Source organism: Lepidothrix coronata, unplaced genomic scaffold (genome assembly GCF_001604755.1).
Source record: "Lepidothrix coronata isolate B3197 unplaced genomic scaffold, Lepidothrix_coronata-1.0 Scaffold151, whole genome shotgun sequence".
Lineage (NCBI taxonomy): Eukaryota > Metazoa > Chordata > Aves > Passeriformes > Pipridae > Lepidothrix > Lepidothrix coronata.
In genome coordinates this window covers 1106407-1134014 of record NW_016690331.1, presented here as the reverse complement: position 1 = coordinate 1134014, position 27608 = coordinate 1106407, and the positions used below count along the sequence as shown (strand labels likewise).

The window sequence follows — 27608 nt, the reverse complement described above, 5'->3', positions numbered from 1 at the left end:
GGGGGGGGGGGGGGGGGGGGGGGGGGGGGGGGGGGGGGGGGGGGGGAGCCCCCCCCCCCCGCCTCCTCCTCCCGCTCATGCCGCTTCTCCGTAGCGCCCTGCCCGCCCTGCTGCGCCGCCTCGCCCGCCCGCTCCGCTCCGCCGCCCCCGCCATGGACGGCCCGCAGGCCGAGGCGCTGCTGGCGCCGCTCCGGACCGCGGTGCGGCAGCAGGTAACGCGGCCCGGCCGAGGGGCGCCGGGCGGGGCTGTGGGAGGTGCCCCCCGTGTGTCCCCCGCGCCCCGGGGTTCGCCCGCCCTGCCGAGGGGTCGCGGCGCACCCCTGAGCTCACCCCCCCTCCCCACACCGGGCACTGCGGGGTGCTGGGCGGTCCCCACGGGTGTGCGCGGGGTCTCTGTCCGGGAGGGGTCCAGGGGGTGTCCGCGGGGTCTCTGTCCAGCGCTGGTCGCGGGTGAGGGTTCCCCGCTCAGCCCCGGGGGTCGGCGGTGCGGGGGCGTCGTGTTCGGGTCCCCCCGGCCGGTCCTTTCCCCCTCCCCGCAGAGCTGGGTCTGCCCGGCTGAGCTGGGTCTGCCCGGCTGAGCTGGCTCTGTGCTCAGCCCACCTGGGTGTCCCCTCCCGGGCTGGCTGTGCCCGCTGTGCCCGAGCCAGCGCTCTCCGTGTCCTGGTTTACAGCCCTTCTCTGTGTGGAACAGCCCCCATATGTTTCCGCATCCTCTTTGGGGGGGGTGTCACACGGCGGTATGCCCCTTAGAGCTGAGTTTCTGTCGGGTTTTCGGAGGCAGATGACGTTCTTTAGAGTTGCATATTTGCCCGATGCAGTAAGGGAGGTTAATTCCTTTGCATATTTTCCATTTCATCATTCTCGTTTGTCTAGGTAGGTGCTGTCTCCTTTTAGCCGGGGCTGCATCACGTTCTCTTCCCGTCTCCCATCTTTAGCATCCTTCTTACCTGTGAAGGATTTGGTCGTCTTTCAATTTCCTGAGTAAATCTTGGTACCCTTTCTGTGACACTAATGGCAGTGGAGCTTGTGGAGTTCCCCTTCCTCCCTTCTTTACCTGTGCCCGTGTATTCCCCATGTGCCTCCTTTAAGTGGATGAATCCATATTATTCTCCTTAGCTGCACGCATAGCTACGTGTGTGTCCCTTGTATCCGTGGATTTGTGCGTGTGTTTTCCCATTAAATGAGTGGATTTATGGCCCTCTAATTATGCCAGCACTTCAGTGAGTTTTTATTATGAATCACTGTACAGCATAATGCCTTGGCAAGGGAGCTTGTAAATAAAGCAATGATCTCTAGAACCAGCCAATTTATTTAGTTAAAATCCTGGGTGCTGTCATTTGCCTTTAAAGTATCGAGGCACCCCTTCTTTTCTGGGATTGAAACTGGAGTGTGGGGTGCCACGGGAAGGTTTATGGGTAAATTTGTGTAGCTGGGGCTGCCCATATTGTGTTGTACAACTGACTGTAGTAATTCCCTGAAATGTTTGCCCAAGAGGGAAGGGAGAGGGAGTAACAAAGATTGGGGTAGTTGATACCTCTCCATGCGGGAGGCTGTGTCTGTCAGCTCCAGGAGAAGGAGTTTAATTAAACCTAAGGGACTCTCAGCCTATGGAGAGTGAGCAGCGTATCTTCCTGCAGCAGTGCCTGATGCAATAAGCTGCCGTGATCCAGGGGTGGATCCCTTCTCTGCTTTGCTGGTCTGTGGGACAAAGCTGCAGCAAAATTTGCCACATCGAGTGCTGCTGTGCACTCCTCCTCTGGGCTGGGCTCGGGATCGGAGCTTTAATTAGACCGAGTCCTGTCAGCAAACGTAATTATTTGCCTCAGTTGTGTTTTTTTTCTTCCCTCCTCCTTGCGTATGTCTGAGTGTGTCTTACTTATAGGTCAGGACAAAGAGTTGCTGTGTGCTGCTTTTGGATGCTCAGCAGTGAGCAGGGTGAGGGCTCTGTTGACTCAGCAGTAGCTGCTTTGCTGCTGCCTTGATGTTTTTCTGCTGCCGACCCCCTGGCTCAACAAAGGCAATTTGGACTTACTACTTTAAAAGAAAAAAAACAACAACAAAACCCAAACCCCAGATCGGATCCCTCCCTCTGCCACGTTTACCCAGGAATGGCAGTTGGAGTCCTGAGCCCCAGAGTGAAACTTTCACGTTCGGGTACAAGTAGTTAACAGGAAGGAAACAGCAGATTTGTTCTGTTCTTGTAGCTCACGGGGTTAAGGAGCCTGACAGGATTCTTATTTTTGCTCCTTCTCTTTGAGTGTGTTTATTTTAATGCAGTGCTCGGAGACTTCCTTCTTTTATTAATAAAATTAGCCTTTGAACCCCTCGGTCTCTAAAGTACTTTTAGTTTCTCTAATCTGATTACAGAATGGCAATCAGTATATTCTCTTCTCTTTACTTTCTAAGTTACCTGTAATATTAATGTCAGGAAATCTCAGAATTTAGGAAAAAGCTGGTATTATGGGAATATTGTAATCGCTATGGATAGTGGTTTTTTTTTTTCCTTTTTCCGTCATGTTCAGTGGAGAAGTGCAAGATCCAAGAAAAATGCTGAACTTGGAGCATCCCATTTTTAGAACATCCCACTTGACATCTCTGTGCTTTTTCCTCCAGCTCCTTTGTCCTTCCCAGTAATTCAATATAGATCTTGGTTTTGGTGACGAAGAGTGGACTCAAAGGAAGACTTTTAATTCATTTATCTCCCGGTTCAGTGACGAGCTGGGCACGACTGCTGAGGATCATGCTCAGAAAAGAATGGTGGTGTGTGTATAGGGGTTGAGCACTTCCCTGGGATGAAAGGGGAGAATCATCCCACAGGGCAGAGAGACCTTTGTGGAACTGTAACAAGGTGATGGTGGTTTGACTCACGACAAGATCTTGGTATAAGCCCGCTGCAGGGTTTTGCTGCTCTGAAATATTTAGGTTTTGTTTTCTTTTCTTTCCAAGGGTATTTTTATTTTTTTGTTGACTTTGTGCTTTCTCAAAGTTAGTGAACAGGTTTTTAAAATAATAACAGTTTTTATAGATCATGCAATGCCTTCTTTGCTCAGACATTAGGCTAAGAATGTCTGTCTTCTGTGAGACTTTCTGAAAATTTGTGTCCTTACTGCTCTGTTTCGATCAGACAGGACGGAGAAAAAGAAGGCTGAAATGGTCATAAGTTTTGAAGAAAAAGGAAGGGGTAGAAGGAAGAGAAGCCTTGTTACTGAGTGGGAGAGCACAAAGCTTGTGCTCACCATCTGAGAATCCACTTAGTGCATCCTCAAAGACATAAATCATGAATTTGTGGAAATCCCCTGTACACAGAGGAGTATATTTACACACTGAGGTTTAATAGCAGATCTGGGATTTCACAATAGTGGGGGGGTGGTTGAATTTCTCTAGTGATGTTCACTTCTGCGAACTCTCAAATGCATAAGTGTTTCTCACTTGCAGCCTCTGGAGACCTGTGTGGAGAGTGGGAAGGCCGGACAGAACCCTCCTTTTGGATTACCAGGGGAACTGGAAGAAGGAGAGGTCTTCAAAGAATGAATCTATACATGGTTCTTTGTCTCTTTCTAGGGAGAGCTGGTAAGAAAGCTGAAGGAAGAGAAAGCTCCCCAGGTGGATATAGACAGAGCTGTAGCAGAGCTCAAAGCTCGGAAGAGGGTTCTAGAAGCAAAGGTGAGTCTGGAAATGAAATTTTCAGTCCCCCAGCCCTGTCTGAAAAGCCTTGAAATCTCTACTTACTTCTCTTTTGCAGGATTGGTTTGGGCTAAACAGTTTCAGTAGGGTAGACTGTTTAAATCACTTCTGAAGTAGTTTGCAGGTTTCCAACTTTGTGGCAATTTCGTTCTCTATCTGTTGCACTACTTTCTTTTAGCATTAAGTCAGTGTGCAAACAAATAAATATGAGTTCATATTGAGGTGGTCTGTAATCAAAGCTGAACTTGAGTGTATATGTCACTAGTCTTTGTTTGCTGTATAGATTTTTTTTTTGTGCACAGTGAGAGCATGTGCTGTTCACTGCAGTGAGTTTCTGTCTTCAGATTCTTTGTGCAGCACTGAAATTCCCAGACTGGCGTGGACCATGTTTATTTAGAAATAATTTCCTTTGATGCAGTTTAAACAAAGCTTGTGGAGGCATTTCAAGTAGCCCATGGCTTTCCTCAGCCTTAAAGAGAGGGGTGGATTGAAATTGTGTCCCCTTTTTTAAGTGCAGTTGTGCTCTGAAAAGTGTTCATGCAAATGAGATGGTGGAACTTGAAGTTTGTTTTGCCTCTATATCAATAAACAAGTAAAATGCACTTCTTTATCCTGTGAGCTTTCCTTCCCTTTCCAGACCGAAACAACAAAAAGAAACTCTTGAAGCTGAAAACCAGTCAGGTGTGCAGATTCACCCAGGAAACTGATTTGTGTTTCGTGTCAAAGTGATTGTAGCTGTGCTTTGGTGGTACTCTTAAAAATGAACGGATTAATAAATAAATGCACTGGTGCTTGCAGCTGCCTTACTGTGAGAATGTGAGTGCACCTGAAGTGACCCTGTTTGCCCTACAGGGTCATGTGAGACAAACAGGTGCTGCTCTCTGCCAGGTCTGGGGTCGTGGCTGCCTGTTTGCACACATTTAACCCAAGCAAATGTCATTTTTACTTAGTACTCATCATAGACCTGTGCTCTGAAACGATTGCATTGACAGCCAGGTCATCCTGGAGTAAACAGTATCTAAGTGTTTTCCCAGTTTTGTTTCCCAACCCTCAGAACCTGGAGAGATGTAGCCAGGCAGGTTGGGAGTCCTGGGATCCCTGAGAGCCCCACCTTTGTGTTGGGGCAATGCAGGATGCAGTGGGGAGGTGTGCTCAGCACTTACACAATTTGTGTGGGCTGGCAGTGCAGGAGTGACCTTGCAAAGGCAGCATCTGCCCTTGTGAGTGCAGCACTCCAGGATGGGAGTGTGTCCCTCCTGATGGTGTTCCCAGCAAGGCAGCACAGTCACTTGCACCTTTCGGGGGAGGCAGCACTGTGAGTGTTTGCTTTAGCAGCTGCTGGTGGTTTTCAGTCCCTGTGATTCCCACTTAAAGACAGCAGAACAGCTCTGAATCTGAATCTTTGAGCAGGGCAGAGCAGTTAAGTGTTTAAAATTCCTTGGTTTATGTCCTGAAACCATAAGTCAGTAGATGATTCTGCTCTCATACAGGGTCTTTCTTCCCCTTGAAGGCTAACACAGGCACTTCTGCCTTCTATTTATGAATACATTTATGTTTATAAACACATGCTTCTCTGACATCTGCACAGTTCAGGAACTATTCTCTTTAGGTAGCAGAGGGGGTCTGCAAAATTCCATACCTGCTCCAGTTACTGCTGTGCTGCTGCCATTCCTCCCTGCCAGTTCAGAACTGGGCTGTGTCACTGCTGCTCTCCTTCTGTCCCTCTCTGGGAAAAAGCCATCCTGTGTGTTAGGGAATCCTGGTCACCCAAATGGGATGCTCTGCTTTTAGGCAGAGTCTGCCAGGTGGATTCCCACCTGGGAATTCCTTCTGGGAGCAGAAGAGGTACAGTGCTTTGAAATTAGACCACGCTTATTTGTCTTTGAAGATGTTAAGAAAAGTTTGAAATAAGTGGACGTACAATACTTTTAGTTACCAAAGAGCTGTTCAAAATGATGCTGTGAGACACTTAAGATGATCTGAATTTATTAAACTTCTTGCCTTAACTGTGCTTTAAATTATCAAAACACCTTCCTTGAAGAAAATCTTTCGGGTTTGCTGACCTCACTCATAAATTTGCAAAAATCATAGTTTTTCAGATAAAACAGTGAGTCTGCTGTAAAACATTTTCAAAGTATCTAGTCAGGGCCATAAGGCACTCTGTAACTAAATTTTCTGAGTGCAGGGGGGCATATTTATGAAATATATTTACATTTTGCAAATAGATACTCCCTGTACAAGTACCTAAATACACCCCTTTGTCAGGGCACAGCAGTGAGAGTGCTTGTAATCTCCATAGTCAAAATCCTTTCATGTGAGGAGCACTTTACTGAAAGATTCATATATGCCAAGAGTTAGATGTGTGTAGCCTGAGCTCTTTTTATAGTCAGGAGAGGGAAATAGGTCAGAAGAATTGCTTTGGAAATTGGCATTTCTTTGCAGTGATTGTGAAGAAAGCTGAGGATAACTAGCCCGGGCTTAGCTGTCTGAAAGTTAGGTCATGAGTCCACCTCGAGTGTCTAAAGTGCTGCACTCAGACAATGATGTTCATAATTGAGCACTTGAATCCCAGTGGGACCATTCCTCCTTGGAAAATGAGCATGTTGGCAGGGTACCTCTGCTTCAAAATGGTCTTTACAGACTTTTGAGTCATAGTGGCGAGTGGAGAGGATTTCCAGGGAGTTTGTCCTGCCAGAAACAGGAGCTACTCACTGATTTTTGGTTTGCTTGGCTTACAGGAACTGGCCTTACAGCCCAAAGATGACATCGTGGACAGAGTTAAGATGGAAGACACTCTGAAAAGGAGGTTTTTCTATGATCAAGCCTTTTCTATTTATGGAGGTATGGGTTTGAAGAATTTTACATTTTATTGCCTTTGGGCTAATGTTCTGGTCTTTCTGGCTGGGTGAAATGCTGTACTCGTGCAGTGTTATATTAATGCAACTTAAAAGAATTTTTTTTTTTTTTAAGGCTGGCTTTTAACTTTCTGGTTTGTCTGTAAGCCCTTTCAAAAGTTTCCCCTTTCTGAAGTCTTTGGGCTGAAATTTTGTCTTTTCCTTTCTGAATGTAAATGAGTGGACTTCAGGGTGCATGTTCTGAGCATTTCATTGTAGTAGGTGGTGTCTTTGCAGAGGAATAGGGTGTTTTGGCATTTAAGGGGGTGATCAGATTATTTCCTCAAACATTCATGTGTATTTGAGCTTTTCCTGGCAAGATAATCACAGATTCACAGAATATTCTGAGTTGCAAGGGACCCACAAGGCTCATCAAGTCCAGCTCTTAAGTGAATGGCCCACATGGGGATCAATAATGCTCAAATCCACTGTGACCTTTAGAACCTGTTACCGTAGTGACCTTTGTCAATGAACTTTATGGCACAGGTGAATAAATGTGGCTGTTAAATCTCTTCAGATGGCTGATAGGAGCATCTCAGGGGGCAGCACAATGCCTGGATGGTTATTGCTCTTTCACCTAAGATACTAAAATAAACACTCTGGGTTGTTTTATTGGCTTTTTCTGTTCTCTTTTTTTTTTTTTTTTTTTGCTTTGTGGCTAAACTGCTGATTGACAGATGTGTGTTATTACTGACAATAACATATTGCTTTGGCTTGTGCATGATCACTACTTCTGTATTCAGATTCCTCCTTCAGAGAGCTTGCTCCCACAAAACTCTTCACAAAATGTAATCCACTGGTGGAGGGAGTGTGGATTTTAGAGTTGTTGGTTGCAGATATTTATCAGTTGCAGCTTCTGCCACCCCAGTGCTGTGCAGCTGAACTGGGCTGGTTTGTGTACAGGGTGGTCTGTGGGTGCTTCCTAGAGTTTATTTTCAGCCTTTATGCCATGGGTCTGGATAGAAGGAGCTCTCTGCAGGGAACCACATCCCATAGTCTGCTCAGCACAGGGAAGCTGAGTTGCTCAGAACAGGATGGAAACACTGAGGAGGGAGGACACCTGCTCCAAACAGTGCAGGTTCGTCTTGCACCAACCACACTTTTTCCCTTCTTTCTCTCTGCAGGTGTCAGTGGTCTGTATGACTTTGGGCCTGTTGGGTGTGCTTTGAAGAACAACATCATCCAAGCATGGAGACATCACTTTATTCAGGAAGAGCAGATCCTGGAGATCGACTGCACCATGCTCACACCAGAGCCAGTTCTGAAGTAAATATGGGTCTTTTTCCCTCCAGCATGTCTTTTCTGGTCATAGTTGCTTTTTACTATGTAAAATTCAGTAAAATTACCCACAGGGATCTTGAGATTGGGTCACCCAATTTCATACCTTGCTGCAGTGCAAAATAATTAGATCCCAGTGCACAGCTCAGTGTGAGAAGCTGTTGTTCCATAATTTAGGGGAAACAGCAGTACTCATGTCTGACAATGTCTCCTAGCAGTCCCATTAGGTAAGAAATTGTCATTATTCCTTTTTTCTAAGAGTTGAAGAAGACAGAAAAATGGATTAGGTGGCTTGCCTAAACCTGGGGCACCTGTGTCCTAGTTTAGGACAGTGGTCTGACCATCCTTCCCTCCTCTGTGGAGGGGTGGCCCCATGCAATGTGTTAACAGAGCTCTGAATGCAAATGATGCTTCTGTAGCCCTGGGGATCAAAGGCCTCTCTTTATCCACAGACCAGGCAGAGGGACCATCTTTCCAGGGTGAGAACAGAGTTCTGACTCTGGACCCTTTCACCTACGTGTCTCCACTAAGACCACCACAGGTTTGCTAAATATATCAGGAGCTTTTGAACTCAGACCTGAGCCAATTGTGCTGCTTTGTGTGGGTTGTGGTGTAACAGGCAGAAGCTTTCATGGATCCCTGGTTTAAAATACTGGGAATCTGCCCACCTGAATTACTGGTCGCTCCTCACAACTGCAACTATGTCTTGTTTTGATCACAGTGCAATTCCTAAAGGCACTAAGTGTCATCTTAAGATTTAAGATTTAGGTGTATTGATACTTCTCACAGATCAGATTTTCTGTGGGATGGTGCTCTGTAACGTGACTCTTTAATCTGAAGCAGGAGTGAGCCTGCAGTTTGAGCGTGTAGTTTGAAGGATAATGGTCTGTCCGCTGGGATCACGCAGGACCTGGGGCTGTCTGGTGGCAGCTGTCATGTTCCTTTTTTTTTTGTATCATCTCTTCTAGGACTTCTGGCCATGTAGACAAGTTTGCTGACTTCATGGTGAAAGATGTGAAAAATGGGGAATGTTTTCGTGCCGATCATCTCTTGAAAGGTTTGACTTTGTTCCAAGGCTGGGTGGGCTTCCAGTGTGCAAACATTGGAAACGAGAATCCTCCTCAAGGAAGGCCTGTGGGTATAGCCAGTCTTTCATACTTGTGTTTGTAGTTAGATAATCATACCATGCTGAAGATCCCATAAGTTCTGTGGGTGTCTTAAATGAGGTCCAGGATCTCTAGTGAAAACATAGTCGTGTCCCTTTTTGTGAAATCCAGTGTCATCAGGCCCTAAAAGATTACTGTGTTTAAGCTGAGAGCCCCCTGTATAACAAGATTTCTGTTCTCTACTGTATTCTGGTCTTGGCTTTCTTGAGTTTCAGTTGCTTTTTATTCAGTACTCAGAAATTATTTAATGATGATAAAAAGAGTCAGAGCATGTTTTTCCCATGCAAAGGTCAATTACACGGCAGTTGCTGACTAACGTGTGTACCTTAGAAATAGACTTCAGGCATTTCCTAGGTCTGCAAAGTCCTCACACTTCTTTCTAATTATTGATGAAAATTTGTTTAAAAACAAACGAAAAAATGACACGAGTCTTAGAAATAAAAAACCTATTTGAAAACTTTTTCCATTGTGAAAGGGAGGATTGTTCCGCTTTCTGTTTAAGTAGTTTCTGCTCTCTAGTTTTTGAGCCTTTTCCTTGGAAGTTAAGCACGTGGAACAAGCTGTATTGGCATTAAAGCAGTTTTCATAATACTCATTTAGAATTATTTTTTTTTTTTTTTTAGTTAAAAAAACCTCAAAAGGAGCCCATCAAACCTCTGCCTCCTTTGCTGAACAGCCTCATAAACAAGCGTGTCCCTGTCTGTTCTGCAGCCCATCCCTGCTGAGCAGCCACCTGCTGTTACTGCCAAACTGAACTGTTACTGACTAAAAAGTCAAACTGCTTTTTTCAAACAAGAGTGGGAAGGCTTGGCATCACTGCCTGCCTTTGTGTCTCCCAGAGGATGTTGTGCTGGGCAGTGGAATGCAGTCTGACCCCACTGTACCAACTCCCTACGTGCCTCTGTGTGTTGGGGTAAAATTAGCCTTGCTGGCTCAGAATCACACATTGCCTTTAATTTCTATCTGTATAGAAAGGAAACAAGGAGAAAGGGACTGCAAAGCCATTGCTGGGGTTTAAGGAAATAATATTGGAAAGAAACTAGATAAGGACCTGTTGCTTTCCCTCTGGCACATCAATACAGTTGAACTGTAGACCACCATTACCCTGATGACACGAGTGGAATTACCCCAGTGGACACTGTCAAGACAAACTGTGGACATACATCTGTGCTGGAGGATCCTCCTGATTTGTCAGGCTTTAGAGTGGGGTCAGTGATGGAGTTTCAATATTAACTCACGACCTACTTTTGTTACAGCTCACCTGCAAAAGCTGATGTCTGACAAGAAGTGCACGGCAGAGAAAAAGGCAGAAATGGAAAATGTTCTAACACAGGTAGGTGCCTGCACAAGGAGGTGGATGCTTCAGGGAGGTGTGTGTGACAAGGGAAGTGCAATGCACCGAGTCCAGAGGCAGTGTCCGTTTTCTGTTCCTGAGGATGCTCAGAAGTGTTGACCTCAGAGATACGTGTTGGGCTTTACATGGCCCCAAGTACTGAAAACTTACTTGTTAATAAATGCTGTGAGCTTGCTGGTTAATCACATCTCCCTCCTACTGTTTTGGAGAGTTATTGCTATTATATTAGTCTCTTGAGTGTTGGATTGATAGGGCTGAAGCTCAGTCTTTGGAGCTGGCCTGCTCTGTTCCACTTCACACCCTGGCACAAAGCCTTTAGCTTTGTCAATCCCTCACTGCTGGATTGTCATGCAAAGGAACAGAGAGGGATGAGAAGTTTTGTCAGGGTTTTCTGAATCAGCTTAGCACTGAATTGGTGTGTTTTGAAGTTGTCTCAGCTTTGAAGCCCTTGAGATTTGTTCCTCTGTCTCTATCACCCTGCACAGATCTTTCCTGTGCTCAGGCTGACATTCCAGAGCAGCTGCACAGACGTTTGCCTTTCTTCTTTTCCATTTGTTTTTCTTACTTTCTTTTAAATGTTTGCTCTCATGACTTCTAGGAGAAATGCTTCCAGAGCTATGCACAGAATGAATGCTTTCTTCCAGAAAGAGAAACTTTTTTTGCTGGTGGTTTGCATCACTGAGCAGCTGTCATTAAGATTTCCATACTATAAAGCTGAACACTGACCATCCTTTAGGGAAATCTCTCTATTAATAAACTCTTTTTATATTCTGTTCCTCTGATACATGAAGTATCGTGACAATTTTTTTTGAGCTCATTTGATTTTTAAACTTGAGTGTTAAATTATTGCTGCTCTGTTCAGTATAGATACTTTGAAGTACTGGAACTGCATTTAAAGGTACATATGCAAAAAGCTGGTACATAAATGAACAAAACAATGCCAGAAATCATGTTCTTGTGCAGTTAGGTTGCAATTAGATCAGTGGTTCTACTACTGCTTGATTTCCAGGGTAAAGGGAAAGTAGGTTCCTTGAAAGGGGCTGGTGTTATCCCACTCGTTAAAGAGTCTGGTCATTACCAAGTTATTTTTAGAGCAAATGGAAAATCTCTCACCAAGAAGCCTTGAGCTGCAGATTGGCTCTATTTAGCTGAAATGCAGAGCAGCTCTAAAAGAGCATCTAATGCGTAGCTTGAATATTGTGTTTCGTGCAGCAGAAGAAAGAGAAATTAATGCAAACAAAGCCCTGCAGAAATTTTAGCTTTCTTCTCCCTCATTGCTCTATTTTTTTGTTCCCAACTCAGAGCTCTCCATGTTTTAGCTGAAGCTGTTTAAAAGAAGCTTCTGGTGGGTGGTGGTGCAGTCCCAGTGACTTGTCTTCTGCTTTACACCCACTCTTGTGCTCAGACTTCCTGTGCTTTGACTGAATCCTGGACCTCTATTACTAAAATGGGTTTGCAAATGTGCAAAGTATTCTTTTGTCACTGTCTCAAGCTTTAGCTTGCTTGAAAATTTATGTTAAATGGGCATATTATTTTGAGCAGGTGATTCAGAGCTGTGGATCACGCTCAGTAAAAGATGAAGGGGATATTATTGATTCCTGTTATCTTGTCTAGTAATTAAAATTATTGTCTTGTGTTTTGCTATTAGTTGGACAATTATGGCCAGCAAGAACTTGCAGATCTCTTTGTGAACTACAATGTGAAGTCACCTGTCACTGGGAATGACCTGTCCCCTCCTGTTTCTTTCAATCTAATGTTCAAGACCTCCATTGGGCCTGGAGGGAACATGCCTGGGTAGGTTCTAATCTCCTTCTGATCATACTCTCCCTGCTTTATAGATCACTTGGAATAAAAATGAAGTCTCTTTAGTAACCTTCCCCTGCCTTTCAGCCCCAGCCTTCTCTGGCAGTTTATCATTCCTTGTGCTCTTGGTGAAAGGCAGGAGAAACAAGAGGCTGTTGCAGAATCATGAAAGTACTTGAAGCACCCAGAGCACATGGATCCCAGCTGTGCCCTTGCTGGTTGGAGTAGTTTCCATAGAGCCAGTTAACACTGGGCCTGCAGTTGTCAGTGACTTCTTGGCTGTAGAAAACCTACTTCAGGGTACCTGTTTGAGGATGAGGTTACTCAGCAGGATGATCCAGTGGTAGCATAATTTACATGTGTAAGAGTGTAGGGGTTGTTGTCCTGAGCTGGGATCTCTGAAACTAAAACCAAAACCTTCTCTGAAGAGTAAAGAATATAATTCTTGCTGCCTGTGCTCTGGAATGGGATAAAAGCTACGTGTTGTATGTGTTCTCCAGTGTAGTATGAGAAATAGTCTGTGTAGGTTGTATTGTCTGGGGAAGTCACAAATCACTGTAGGGGTTGTAGGGGCCTTACACTGAACCCCCTCAGTGCTGTAGTCATGGTTTGCCTCCAAAATCCATGTTTGTAAGAAGGCTGGTGCAGCACAGGCATACACAGGAAAGGCAGGGAGGCTGCATTCCCTGTGACCTCCTTGATGTCACTGTCCACTGTATTTAATTCAAAACCCCTTTTCCCACTCCATGCTTGCATCTCAAAACCAGCCAAGTCATCCAGTTTACTTTTGAGAGTAACTGTGGAGTGCAGTGTTTGGGCTACAGCTGATGCTGGGTTGTTTTCCTCCCCCTCAGTCTATTGCTTCATTGCTTCGTGTCTGGAGTTAAGACTCGAGAGAAAAAGTACCACCTTTAAATTTGGTAGTAACTGTGTTTTTCTTTAATCCCTGCTTTCCCCACCCACCCTTTTACCTTCCTGATTTTTTCCTCTCCCCCATTTCCTTTCAGCTATCTGAGGCCAGAAACTGCACAGGGAATATTCCTCAACTTCAAGCGTCTCCTGGAGTTTAACCAAGGCAAACTGCCTTTTGCTGCTGCCCAGATTGGAAATTCCTTCCGAAATGAAATCTCACCCCGCTCCGGCCTTATCAGAGTGAGGTACTGCAAACTTCCTCTTTCAGCAGAAGGGTACCAGGCACCTCCCTTTTGTTCCAGTGTTGGCACAGGATTGTTTCACTTTATGCTTTCTCCCAGAGGAATCCTGATTATGTGCCTAGTGAGTCTTGGGGTTCACAGAAGAACTCCTAGTTAGGTTTTAAGTACAGAATTCTATCTTAATGGCTTGTGAGAAGTAAAATCTGAAATAGTTGTCGTATTAGAAATAAACTCAGTTTGAATGACAGAATTTGGCCCCGTCATAGTCAGAATGAATCATGTTAAAGGTAGCTGTGTTCTCTACAGGACTTTGCTTGTTTAATTATGTTCATGCAATATACTTTAAAACTGAAATCAAAATGTGGTTGGCCTTGCAGCAATACTTCCTTGTCTCAGTCCTGCAGATTCTGCAGTTCTACAGGTTATTACAGAGAGGAAGTTGTGAGATAACCTGACTCAGGACCTGTGTTTGTGTCACAAGATAAGTCAATCAGGAAAGCTCAGGTTTATTGAGAATTCCTTTCAGTTCCATCTCTGGATAAAAGTGATTGTTGCATTTCGTTAGGGATAATCTCTGTATTTTAACTGAACTATTCTGATTGGTAATAATCTCTTCCAGATAGTCTGGAACAAGAGCTGCCATACACAGCCAGTACGTGTTGTAAACTTGGTGATGGATTAATGTGGTGCCACAAATGTCACTGAGAGGCAGTGGCATTGTTAACATGAAGGGAACTCTTCGGAATTTTCTCAGTCCTCCTGTTCTCTTTTGCACATCTGGAAATGAGAACTCTTCTCATTGGAATAATTTTCAGTCAAATATAAATGATACGCTTGTGGCACATTTATTGGAGACTGTTATTGTGCAGTCACAGCAAATTAGATCCTGATGGCTGTGATTTACATTTAATTATTACCTAGAGCTTTTTTAAAGGTTCTTGATAATGAACTAATTCAATGGAAAGTGATTTCAAGAAAGAAGGCTCAGAATCAATCTATGAATATAGATGTATTAAAGACAAGTTCTTAAAACAGACTGCACACCGTTGCTGAGTGTAGCAGTTCCATTACCTTCAAGAAATTATCACCTCACCCGGTTATTTTTGGCACCTCTGACATGAGTTAAGGCTGCTGAATTAATCAGTGGATTAGTCTTCATTGACCTTGTAGGGAACAAATACTTGTACTGTGAGCATCACAGCAGTCTGGAAGAAGTCTCCAGAGAACTTCTGGAAGCATTTCCAAAGGTGGTATTCCAGGGTGCTCTGATTCACCCTGGTGTTAACCATGGCCTGGAGACATCTAGATGATTTTGTAGAAAGTTTTATTAGGAATTTGAAGATGAAACTAAATCCAGGGGGATAAGACTGGTTCATGTTCCAATCTGTACGTTGTCCTGGCTCTGGGTTTGTGTAAGCTTTTAAACCACTGACTTGCTTGTGAGAGGCTGAAGCACAATGACTTACTAGAGGGGCTGTGGCTAATGCTAAAATATTTAATACGCACTTGTTTGTTTTCACAGGGAATTCACCATGGCGGAAATTGAGCACTTTGTGGATCCCAGCGAGAAAAACCACCCCAAGTTTCAGAACGTGGCAGATCTCAACATCCTGCTGTACTCTGCCAAGGCCCAGGTCAGCGGGCAGTCTGCCCACGTGATGCGGCTGGGAGACGCTGTCCAACAGGTAACCTTCCTCTTGCAAGCACCTGCAGCTTTGGAATGTTGCTCCCAAGGCTGAGGTTACGGACTGTTGTGTTGGTGCCAGCTGGGGTTTGCTCCCAGATTTAAGAGCAGGTTCTCTTCAGGGAATCAGTGTCACTGAGATCCAAGCCTGGCCCTTGTAACCAGTAAAGAAGGGATGCGGGTGGTGCTGGGATAGTGGTTAGAGGTTAAGCTCCACTCTTAGCTTGTGGCAAGGAATATTAATACCAGCACTAACTGGGAATCTCAATACTCAGCTGCTGACCCCCCCCAAGGCTTGCACATTGAGGTTTTACTACCTGATTCATCCAGTTATGGATGGGTAGTTTTTCCAATCCCCTCTGCCCCAGCCTGCCAAAACCCCAATGAAAAAAACAAAACCAAATAAAAAAAGCACCAAAACACTGCCCCCTAAAACCTAAACAAACCAAAAAACCTCAAAACTAAAAAAAAAACCAAAACAAAACAAAAGAACACCACCCCCCTATTTTATTACAGCTTTGAGCTGTAGGGTGCAGCTGTTGTAGTGCCAGTGACTGCACTGCTTCACACAGTGGGGCATTTACAAGTAGGTGATCTTCACCTACTTGTGAGTGATGAGTGAGTGGTGAGTCTCAATACTCAACAGACTCAGAGAACAATAACTGTTTGTTCAGATAGTGCCAGTGGCAAGAGGTGGATTTGAGAAGATGTAATAGTTTCAGGGGAGGCACAGTACTTCACCACAGGGAGGGGCAAGAAGTTCTGTCTGTAACGTGTCAGGTCGTCTGCAGAGGCACAACAAATCATGGCATTGCTTCCTTAGGAATTAATGTGAATCTTTTCTTCCCGCTTCTTCCCTCTCCAGGGTGTGATCAATAACTCCGTTCTCGGTTACTTCATTGGCAGAATCTACCTCTTCCTTACAAAGGTCGGCGTGTCCCCGGAGAAGCTGCGCTTCCGACAGCACATGGAGAATGAGATGGCTCATTATGCCTGTGACTGCTGGGATGCAGAGTCCAAAACATCCTATGTAAGTGGCAAAGGGAAAACAGCTCTCCCTGTGCAGATCTGGTTTATTTCTTGCTTCTTAAAAATTAGGGCTGTCAGTCTGATGTGTCTGTCCAGTCCCACGTTGGCCTGAACACACTTAGTGCAGTGGAAATATTCTGAATCCAGGGCTAAGGGGACTGGTCAGCTCCCTGCAGTGCACTTGCATTAAGTTTATGAACTGTTCATGCTGCTTTTGTAGGTCCAGACTCCTTTGCTGGAGCCTGAAGTAGCCTGGGGACGTTTCACTGGTTGAAATCCATCTGGAATGAAAGGAAACAGAGTCCTAGTGCTTTCCAAAGACTTAAACCCCTGTAACAGCAGTGGGGAAGGATTTGTTTTGCTAGAGGCGTTACTCCAGGGCAGATTTCTTCCTGCCTGAATGCTTGGTCATCCTTTCCCTCTTCCAAGCTGTGAGAAATGAATTCACTCCTGCCAGTTCAGACAGCTGGTGCTGGGAGAAAAATTCCTAAAGACTTTTTTATCATCTTCCTGCTGAGTCATTGAAAGCTTTTTGGTTCAGGCCTTGTTGAGTGTTTATTCTCTTGTGTTGTTGGTTGGATTTAGGCTTACCACTAGGGATGTTTTGTTACAGCTATTTAGAGGAATAGCAGCCAGTGAAGTTCTACCAAACTTAAGGTTAGGAAAAAACCTCCTGCATTTCAGATGGGTGATTTGTCTTCCTGTAGAAAAGACCTGTAGAAACAACTGGAATTGCTTCCTCTGAATGTCCATAACTGACTTCTGTAAGTTCACAGCCTCTCTTCCCAGCCTGCCCAAAACTGGACATGTGTGAGCCACACCACGTAAATAAGATTATTAAACTTTGCAAGCCTTGTCATGGATCAGGACAACCCTCACAGAGCAGTGTGTCCTAACCCAGAAGTGAGCACGTCAATCCCAGGGGTGTGACAAAATCACCTTGTGAGCTGGACTCCACTTTGGTTTGTCACTTAACTCTACCAAAAATGTTTATACCAACTTGCAGAACTCAGTAGTAAGAAGTGAACTGCTCTGAGTAGCTTAAAATCTATTCTATAAAGTTACTGCGTAGAATGGTTTGGGTTAAGGGATCTTAAAAGATCCAATGCCCCTTCCATGGGCAGGGACACCTTCCACTATCCCAGGTTGCTCCAAGCCCCATCCAACCTGGCCTTGAACACTTCCAGGGATGGGGCAGCCACAGCTTCTCTGGGCAACCTGTGCCAGGGCCTCCCCACCCTCACAGGGAAGAATTTCTGCCTAATATCTGATCCAACCCTGCCCTCTGTCAGTTTGAATCTATTCCCCCTTGTCCTGTCACTCCATGCCCTTGTCAAAAGTTCCTCTCCAACTCTCCTGTAGTCCCTTTAGGTACTGGAAGGGGTTCTAAGGTCTCCCTGGAGCCTTCCCTTCTCCAGACTGGACAACCACATTAACCTGGATTTTGTGTTTTCTCAGAAGTACCTGTAGTACCCTAATGGTTTAATTTGTGTAAGAATTCCTCAAGATGTCCTGGAACATCACAATTTTTCAAGCAGAGGGATTTCTTCTGTTCACACACCCTTCCTGACACCCTGCTGTGTCACTGCAGGCTGGAAAAACCACACAGCATCTGGCTGCCTGTGCATCCACACTGATGTGACAGAGTGAATGGGGAGCAGCTGAGGAGCCTTTTCTTATACAGGATTGTCTTTTAGAAAATCCAGAGGGATGTTGTATTTGCTGCAATTATTAGAAAGCTTCATCAGTTCTGTGTGAATGGCGATGAGATTCCTCCTTGCCAAACATGCTGAAATGTTGAAAGGAGAGCTTCCCTTGCATGTGATCTGTGTCCTACCAGCTTGTAAGCCAGGCTTTTGGCCATTCTGATGTGGCGGGTTCCCTGCTGTCTGTTCCATGCTTGGGAGCAGGGAACACCCTGGGGCCATGATGTCTGTGTGCCTGTGGCATGTGAGTGACAGGGCTGTGTGCTCTGGCCCCAGCCCCGAGCTGTTGGCACAGGGCTGTGCTCTGCCAAGCCATGTGGAAAACCTGGCCCTGAACACAGGCACTGGTTACATGACTGATTGTTTCCTCTGGAAACAAATGGAATCACTCAAATGAAGGGACAACTAGTGAGCGAGGGCTGCTTATTGTAACAGAGCTAATTATGTAGAAAAAACAGTCATGGGAGCAGGGAGGGCTTAGGGGTGAATAAACATATTTGATGGTTAAGTGGGCAAAAAAGTGAGTTGGTGAAAGCCTCCATTCTGTTTTTCCAGGGTTGGATTGAGATCGTTGGCTGTGCTGATCGCTCCTGCTATGACCTTTCCTGCCATGCCCGCGCCACCAAAGTCCCTCTTATAGCTGAGAAGCTTCTCAAAGAACCTATATCCTTTCAGAATAAACCAAATTCTCTTGAAGTGAGAAGTGATTTGATGTTCTGGGGAGCTGCACAGCTCTAATTAAAGTTACATCTGTAACTTTAGCAAGGAAACCTGGAGCTACAGAGCAGCATCACTTTGGGAAGTAACCTGCAAAGATTTGAGCTTGTGGGTACTTTTTATTGTTCCTTTCCTCTCTTGGAGGGAAATTCCTTAATCCAGAGGAGGAGGAGATTTGTTTGTGTTGTGTAGCAATTAGCTTTGACATAATGAAAGAACCAGGCCCTGCTTTCTGTCCTCACAGGCTCCTTAACTGCCTTGTACAGAACAGTCAACGTTGTTCAGTTTGAGGCAAATAAGGGAGCCATTGGCAAAGCTTATAAGAAGGATGCCAAGGTGGTGATGGAATACCTTTCCATGTGTGACGAGTGTTACATCACCGAGATGGAGCAGCTGCTCAACGAGAAAGGGTGAGCTGGTTGTGTGTTTGTGTGGTACCTTCCTCTGACACCTCTGCTGTGGGTTCCTAAAGTGCTGCTGGATTTATTTGAGCCTCCTGAAACCACCTTCCTGGTGAGAGCAGGCTGTGTGGATTGTCTGAAATGTTTTGGTGCTGTCCCTTCCACTAGTCATTGCTGGTCATCCATCAATATATCTTGTGGTGTATGCACATAAATCAAATATTTGTTTATTTGTGTGGGAATGAGCTTTAGCAGGATCATCCCAGGAGAGAGAGACTTCAGTGAAATGGCGAGTGTTTACCAGCTTCCCTGCTCTGGTTTGAGAGTTGACCAGGACTGCCAGATGGTTTTAAACTTCAATTTTAAAATTAGTAAAATAATTCTGTGATTAATGGAACACACTTAATGGAAAATGCTTAAATGAGAACCAAAACTTGTGTGAGTATCCTCCAGTGTTCACTGAGCTGCTTTAGGACCTCTTGCAGCCTTTGACTTACTGGGGCAGGAATTTGTGTGTTTTTCCTTAACCTGGCTGCCTGCATTCCTAACACACGCAGAACTGAAAATATAAGAGGTCTTTACAGTTGTCAAATTTGGCTGAAGCAGGTCAACAGCTGTATATGTTATGAGAAAGCTAATGGTGCAGTAATAAAAAAATCAACTTCATTTCCTGCCTGAAACAGTACAAGCTGTAGGATTAATGAATACGCTCCAAAATGGTAACATTTACATTTTTCTTTTTTTCCCCTGAGCTAAGATTGATTTCATTTGCATCTCTATGAGTGTGGAAGGGTAGAAAAGCAGCAGAGAAACCATTGCAGGATATGGTGTACACACATCAAACCTGGGAGGAAGTGAATTTAGTCCATCCTGAATCTCACTGAAACGATTCACTAGATGAGTTACAAGCAATATCCTGGTTTTATTGATAGTAAAGTCTGCAGCCAGTGCCTGCTTTGTGTTCCTCTCTTTTTCTCTTTAGTGTATGTGCTTCATCCTGAGAGTTTTCCATTTCCTAATTGAGTTTGCTTCAGGCTGTTAACCACAACTAAGTTCACTGTGATTATGAAAATGGTTGCTTTTAATGTACATGTAGTAATTTTATTATTAATGCAAATTTCTTTTAATGGGTGTGCTACATGTTTCTTTCATCTCTGGGGTTTGCCCTGGCTTCTGTTATCCCACTCTTACAGTCAACCAACTGATGCAATTAAGGAAATACAACTTGTTTGTTTATTGTTGTAGCTTTTGAGTGACCTCTCTTTCCTTTGCAGGGAATTCACTGTTGAAACTGAAGGGAAAACTTTTAAATTAACAAAGGACATGGTTACTGTGAAGAGATTTCAGAAAACATTACACGGTAAATTTGTATCTTTGTTGTTTGATCATCAACAATAAGAGGCAGATCAGGATACACTTTGAGTGTGATACACTTTATTAGTGGGTTTGTCCTGTTAATATTGTATCACAGCATAGGAAAAATGCCAGCTGTAATTTCCTTGAAATCTGACTGTTTGAGTTGGAAAGCTTTCACACAGCAGTGGGATTTCAGTGACCATTGATTTGGGCCTGTTTCCCAGCTTGTTGCCTGGTCTGGTCACCCATTAATAGACTTTGAGTGAGGTATTATAGCCACACTGCTCCAGTTGCATGTTCCAGGATTTGTGAGGTCCCCTGTGGTGCTGTGAACCAGCTGTTGCAGTGATGGAGGAGCTGGGAAGGTTTGGGAGCTTTCAGCTCAGTGTCCATTGCGGTGCAGCAGATGGGCTGTGACAGGCTGCTGGAAGGGCTCCCTGCAGAGCCCTGTGCTCAGAGCTCCTCTTGTCACTCTGCTGCCTGGAGCCACGTCCCCTGGCATCTGCCAGCCCTCCAGGCTGCCCTCCTGACCAGACTCTGCCAGCTCACAAGTCCAGTCAGTTCCTCTGGTAGTGGATAATCACACCAGCTTTGCTCAGTGATGGCATCTCCACAGAGCTTTTGTCCCCGTATGGGAAATGAGGGTAATTTTCCAAAATGTCCCCATTTAGTTCCTCAAAGAAGTCTTGTCTTTCCAGCCAGCTCTGTAAGCACCTCACCCAAGGTCATTTGGGAAGCTTTTGACAGAGCTGGAGACTGAGGTAGAGTTTTCCCCAGCTCGTACTGTAACTAGTGGATCATCCTGCCCCAGGCTGAGAACGTAAGTGCTTGTAGGAGGGAGTAGAGCAACTTGTGCAGAATATATTTGTTCTTGCAGCTGCTGAGCCACTGAGATGTCCAAATGCCTTTCAGTCAGCACATGCTACTGCTGTGCCAGGCTTTGCTTTATCACAACTTCAAAGAAGGAGTCAGAGTTGTTAATGAGGGCCAGCAAGTAGAACCCCAGCTGCTGGTTTTCCTTTAGATTTGAACATTTGGCAGTTTGGCTGCTGTCTGCAAACAGAAGGGAAAACTTAGTTTCCCTCTCTTTTGTCTTGAAAATGGGTTGGTCAGTGCACAGATAAAACAAGATCGTCCTGTGCTGTGTCCTGCTCTGGGGTCCCCAATATAAAAAGGACATGGACCTGCTGGAGTGTGTCCAGAGGAGGCCACAGAGATGCTCCAAGGGCTGGAGCACCTCTGCTCTGGAGACAGACTGAGAGAGCTGGGATTGTTCAGCCTGGAGAAGAGAAGGTTTTAGGGAGACCTGAGAGCCCCTTCCAGTGCCTAAAGGGGCTCTAAGAGAGCTGGAGATGGACTTTGGAGAAGGGCATGGAGTGATGGGACAAGGGGTAATGGCTTTAAACTGAAGGAGGGTGGGTTTAGGTTAGATATTAGAAATTCTTTACTGAGAGGGTGCTGAGGCACTTGAACAGGTTGCTCGGAGAAGTAGTGATTGCCTCATCCCTGGAAGTGTCCAAGGCCAGGTTGGACAGGGCTTGGAGTAACCTAGTCTGGTGGAAGATGTCCCTGCCCATGGACAGGGTTTGGAACTAGATGATCTTTATGACTCTTCAGCAAGGTGGTAGTTCCACCCTGGGCTGGGTGCTTAATTGAGAGGACTGTTCTCCCGTCACAGAGAGTGGGAGGCCAGTTGGGATGCAGTGCTGGAGAGCTGGATCCTACCCTTGATCTTCAGGAGCAGCTGATGCCTGTTTCTTCTCCAACAGCAATCAGCTTTTTGTAAAGAGCTGCTCTTTCTGGACAGGGCAGCTGTCCCTGAGCTCCTTTCATACACAGAAGGGAGAAGGGGGGAAAAAGCCTCTGATGAACAGGTGGCAAAGACTGGAGAGAATGACGGGGGCATAGTAACAGCACATCACATCTGCTGAGGGGTTTTGTGAACACAGACTAGTTTATCCCCATTCTTTCCCTCATGATACATTGCAAGGGGATGGAGAGTAGGGTGGGTGTCATTGCCCTGCCATCATCCAGGCTGTTTGGCATGGCTTTGGTCTGTGCCAAACAGCACCCCCAGACAACGCCTGGACATGGTTTGTGGCTTGGTGTGGAGCAGGGACTGTTCCCAGTGAACAGTTTGGATGAGGTTTTGCTGTTGTGAAGTGGAAGAGGGTTTATCTGCATGGATGAAAGTTGTGCAGCGTTATTTGCTCTCGGGGCCAGAGGTGGTGTCCTGAGTTGTTTTTTTTTTACAGCCTAAATACATTCTGTACGTGGACTAAGTCCAAATCTCTATTTCAGGTAAATACCTGAATGTAGAGCAGAAATGTTTAACCTTTTATTTCCATGTGCTCAGATACAGGTAATCAGAACTTCTGAGCAGAAAGACAGCATCAGTAACCACATTTTCTTCTGTGTATAAATCCACGTTTAATGATAATGTGTATTATTTTGTGTTCCAGTGGAAGAAATCGTCCCAAATGTAATTGAACCCTCATTTGGTATTGGAAGGATCATGTACACAGTGTTTGAACACACATTCCGCATCCGGGAAGGAGACGAGCAGAGAACGGTGAGCTTTCCTGCAGCTGGGCCTCAGCTTAAACCACCTGCAAGCACTTGCCTTTCCCTGACATCCAGGGAAAGGGCTAAAATAAGAGGGCACAATACCCAGTGGAGATGGGAGAGCCCAGGTGGGCTGTAGGGTTGCTGTTTTTGCCAGTGTACGTGTCATTTTTACATGCGCCCTCAGAGCGTTCTGGGGCTGTGTGTGCATGAGGCTCCTGCTGTGTTGCTGCCAAGGGGGTGAGAAATTCCTCCTTCTGGATTCACACTTGGCAGTGTCCCATTGCTCAGAGAAAGGCATCTCTTCAGTGTTTAATTTCCTTTCTTTCTGCTGCTTTTCCTGGAATCGTAGTTCCATGCAGCAGGGCAGACAATGGACTAACTGTTTCCTCAGTGCCCTGTGAAATTCAACCTTCTCTGATTCTGAGCAACCCTAAAACCTTGGCCTGAAGCTTTGCTGTAGCAGGGGCCAGTGTGTGTTACATACAGAGCACAAGCCTCTTCCAACCAGTGCCCAAATGTGGTGCTCTGTGCCCTTGCTGGTGGCCCATGGGAAGCTGGCTGGAAATCTGACTGGTTCTTTTTCATTGTTTCTGGCTGCTAAGACTGTGGTCAAGAAATGTAACAGTGCTCCTTCATGTGCTACAGGATGTGATACAGTTATGAGTGGGGGAAACGAGGTTCAGGAGCCCAGAGTTGGGACACAGTTGACTTTCAATCCCAAACTGCTCATGAAATATATTAGACTTAACTGCTCTTCTAATACCCATTTACTTTCTGTGTAGTGTAGGCTGCTCTGTATTCTGGTACGTCTCATATGCATAATTTCTGTCCCTTTGAGGCCTTGCTGATTGCCAGGAAAAAAGTTATTATTTTCCCTCACTTTTGGCACGTTTTTGTTTTCTGAGGGTGTCTGTGGAGGGTGCTAAAAGTGTTTGAGCTGCATATGCTTCATGTGCGTGGAGTCTCTCAAACAGGGTGTTTGGTTTAGACTGTGCATAAGAATAAATCTCCTGGAAAGACCCCTCTGCCCTTCATTTTTCTGTAATTCAGATGAGGTTAAATTTTTTCAGGAGGGCTCTGGTAGACCTCTTTTGGTGGGAAGTAACATTTAGCTTCAGGAGATAAGGAGGGATGGAGAACAGCTGGAGAAAACCAGTCCTTCAGTGGTGTGAGCTGCTACTGCTGGGCCCTGAATGCTGATGTCTTAAGAGAAGGCCACTGACTCCCCTGGAACAGTCACCCTGCCTCCAGCCTCAGTCAGAGCTTATTCTCACCTCCTAAGAGTCTGACCTAACGATTAAACTTGTATTTATTTGTGCTTTTTCTCTTTTTCCTTAGTTCTTCAGCTTCCCAGCTGTTGTGGCACCGTTCAAGTGCTCTGTTCTTCCTCTGAGCCAGAATCAGGAATTCATGCCTTTTGTCAAGGAATTATGTAAGTGTGTTGAGCACTGTGGGTCTGATGGGGATGTGCACTGGGAAGAGAGGGAGAAAATTGCATTGGGAGAAAATATAGGGATAAAATAGCGGTGGGAACCCATGGCTCTCACACGTGCAAAGGGAACATTGTTTACTTACACCAGCTGAGTTGGTTGGTATCCATAACCTTTGGGTATCCATCAAACTCTTCATCTTCTCTCAAAACACCCAACACCATGAGCTTTCCTGTGTTGGTTTGCAGTGTAAAAGACATTTCTTTTTTTCCTGCTGTGTCAAAAATAAATCTTTCCCAACTGCTTGGGAGAAGCTGTCTGGAACAGTGTGTGTGGGGGTTGTATGTTCTTTTGTTATTAAAGTTTTCTCTGCTTTTATTGGCCAGCTAATTTATTGACTCTGTCCCAGAGCTGCTGAGCCTCCAACCAATCTGTAAAACTGCCCACTGGTAGTGGGCATCATGATGAAGGATAGGAACCATAAAAAATGGAATACATGAAGGAACGGGGGTTGCATGTCAGACAGTGCCTTTTGCTGTTGGCACCAGTTCTGCCCAGGACCTTGTCTCCCTGTGCTGAACATCCCCCAGCACACGTGAGGCTGGTGTGGTTTGGAGTTAAAGCAGAGTTGTGGGACCGTAGTCTTGACAGAGACTGGGACACTGGATATTCTGTCAAAGTAAAATTGAGGGTCTGTGATGCTGCTTGAAACCGGGACACGTGGAGCCTCCCTTCAGGTAGCGCTGTGAGGATACAGGAGGCCTGTTCCAGGGTTCTGTTGCCTGCTGAGCGTGTAACGAGTCGTGGTGATCTCCCTTGTCTTCCTTGCAGCTGAAGCACTCACCAGGAACGGCATCTCTCACAAGGTGGATGACTCCTCGGGCTCCATCGGCCGGCGCTACGCCAGGACCGACGAGATTGGAGTGGCCTTCGGGATCACCATCGACTTCGACACCGTGAACCGGACGCCTCACACGGCCACCCTGCGGGACCGCGACTCCATGCGCCAGATCCGCGCCGAGGTGAGGGGCAGGGGGCGGGTTTGGCTGCTGGCAGAGCCAGGTGTGTTCCTGGCATTACCTGCTGTTCCTGATCCAGCAGTGGTGCTCTTGTGGGAGCTGCCTCCAGCTCTGCAGGTGATTTAGCTGCTCTGAGAAATCCCCGGGGCAGAGACACCGGTCAGACGGAAGATACAGGCCCTGCTGATGGAATGAGGAGAAGCTTTTGTTTTTCTTGAATGCAGAAGTGTTGATCCTACCTGAAAGGCATGCTTGTGCTGATTGCACTGCTCTTTAGAGTGGCTCTTTAGGAGTGAAGGCTGCTGAGTAGAAGCATTAGCTGGGTTGTGTCTGGCTTTCAAAGGCAGGGCTCCTCTGAATCCACAGGCACCAAAAGGCAGATCTTTGCTTGCTTGTTGCCTTACAACTTCTTTCCTGCTGGTGTTGCCTGTGCAGCATCAGAGAAGCTGATGAACCATTCCCCAAAAGCCACACCTGCCCTAAGTGTGCTCCACTGGTGTGGCCATAGTGCTGGAATGGCAAACCTCCCTGTGGTGGTCTCTGCCTGTGAGCAGAACTGCTCAGAGCTGTGGATGGGCAGTCTTGAGGGTTTTGGTGTTTTTCTTCTCTCACTGGTGCCCTTCTCTCCCTGGGCAGTTTGGTTCCTGAAGGAGGAGGAGATGGTGCTCACCTGTGAGGCTGAGTTGTGGCTTTGCTCTGTACAGAAGCACCTGGGGCTGCTGAGCTGGCAGGGGGTTTGGCTCAGTGCCAGTTCCTCAGGGCACCTACCTCTCTCTATACCCACTTGGGTGAGCTCTCACTGCCCAGCACCAGAGATGAGACTGTTTTCCTTCAATTCTTGCACATTTTCTGGTTTCTGGCCAATACTTTACACCATGACAGTGGGCTGTGGGGAGTGAAGAAAAGATTGGCAGCTTATTCTATGCTGGTCTTACAGTAGATAAGGCTTGGCTAAATCCTGGCTTACAGCAGCTTTTGGTTGTGTGTACTGAATTTTTTTCCCTTCCAAAATTCTAGCACAACATTACCAGGGATGAACCTTGCTGTGATCCACCACAGTGACAGTTGCATTTCCCTCTTGGATCACCCTGATAACTGAGACAACAGAGACTGTCATTTAAGATGTTCTAACTAATGGTTTTCTCCCGAGAAATGATCCTCCAGAAGATGCCTTGTACCTCTTCTGTTGCTGATGTAAAAACTACCCACATTCTCCCAAATACCCAACAGAGCAGCTTGATTTTGTTGACTTTGTGTTTCTTATGTCTTTGTGGCTTTGCCTGCAGATCTCTGAACTCCCTGCCATCATCCGTGACCTGGCCAACGGTTATCTCACCTGGGCTGACGTTGAGGCAAAGTATCCACAGTTTGAGGGACAAGAGACTGGCAAAAAGGACACAATAGAGGAATAAAGAAAAGGACCTTAAGTGAAATCCTGTCAAATGTCCTCTTTTTACTGTTCATGTTAATATGAAATAAACTTACTGTGTATTATTCGAAGCTGCATTGTTGGTGCACACAGGGACTATTTGGGTTTTTTTCTTTTCCTCGATTGCTGCCCGGATTTAAAACTTTAACAACTGAAATAATTGCAGTCTGAGTTGAAGGTGTTATGAATAAAAACGCCATTATCTATGCCTGCTTCTCTGTGTTCCTGCAGCCGTGTACTTTCTTCAGAATTACTTTTTTTCTTCTTTTTTTTTGCCCTCCAGCTTAGGGCTGTAGGTGTTACAGGCTCGTTGCAGCCCCTCAAGAAGCCAGGATCATACAGGGTTTCATCTGGATTAAGATCACTTTGGACTCTTGTGCAAGATGGTACCAGTTGCTTGGCCTCGTGTCCATGATCAGGTGTCAGTCCTTCCTTCACCACTGCACTGTGCTTCAGGCAGCCACCTTCAGAGATGGGATCAGTGCTTTCTTTTGGCTGCAGGTGTTTGATAGCTGCTTCTGCAGAACTGGGAGCATTTGTATGTGGGAGAGTGGAGAGGGGGTGGAAAATCTTCTGCTGGTTCTTGCTCCAGCTTGCCATGGTTGGTTTGTTTGGCTGAGGGAGCTGGCAGGGTAATTTTTTTCATTAAATGCCTTCTGGCAGCAAGGACTGAAACCAGAGACTGCCCTGAGCAGGTGGGAAGAGAGCCAGGTACCCTTGGACTTCCCTGAGCACTGGGGGAATCCAAACCTGTGTGCCGTCAGATTGCTGCAGCAAAAATGGCACCTTGGTGTTTGGGGACCACTAAACCCTGCCTGGCCTGGACCACGTAGGATAGGCCTCACATCTGCTTGTCTTTCAGGCTCTCAGCCCACTGAGAAGTGGAGAAGCAAGGTCTTTTCTCCTTCCATGTCATTTCAGCCTTCTCAGCTGCCC

The 27608-nt window shown here is 45.8% G+C and overlaps 1 protein-coding gene across 1 annotated transcript; it reads left to right on the top strand.

The window, feature by feature from the left end:
* The first annotated feature begins 103 nt into the window (after positions 1-103).
* GARS (glycyl-tRNA synthetase) lies at positions 104-26878 on the top strand. Its single transcript, XM_017828681.1, has 17 exons — positions 104-212; positions 3562-3663; positions 6423-6525; positions 7703-7844; positions 8825-8913; positions 10279-10355; positions 12025-12170; positions 13187-13336; positions 14856-15018; positions 15883-16047; positions 18308-18415; positions 18734-18879; positions 20145-20230; positions 22689-22798; positions 24133-24226; positions 25056-25246; positions 26530-26878. Exons 1-17 carry the CDS (start codon positions 153-155, stop codon positions 26653-26655), a joined length of 2058 nt encoding a protein of 685 aa, XP_017684170.1. The 5' UTR covers positions 104-152; the 3' UTR covers positions 26656-26878.
* Positions 26879-27608: the final 730 nt, after the last annotated feature.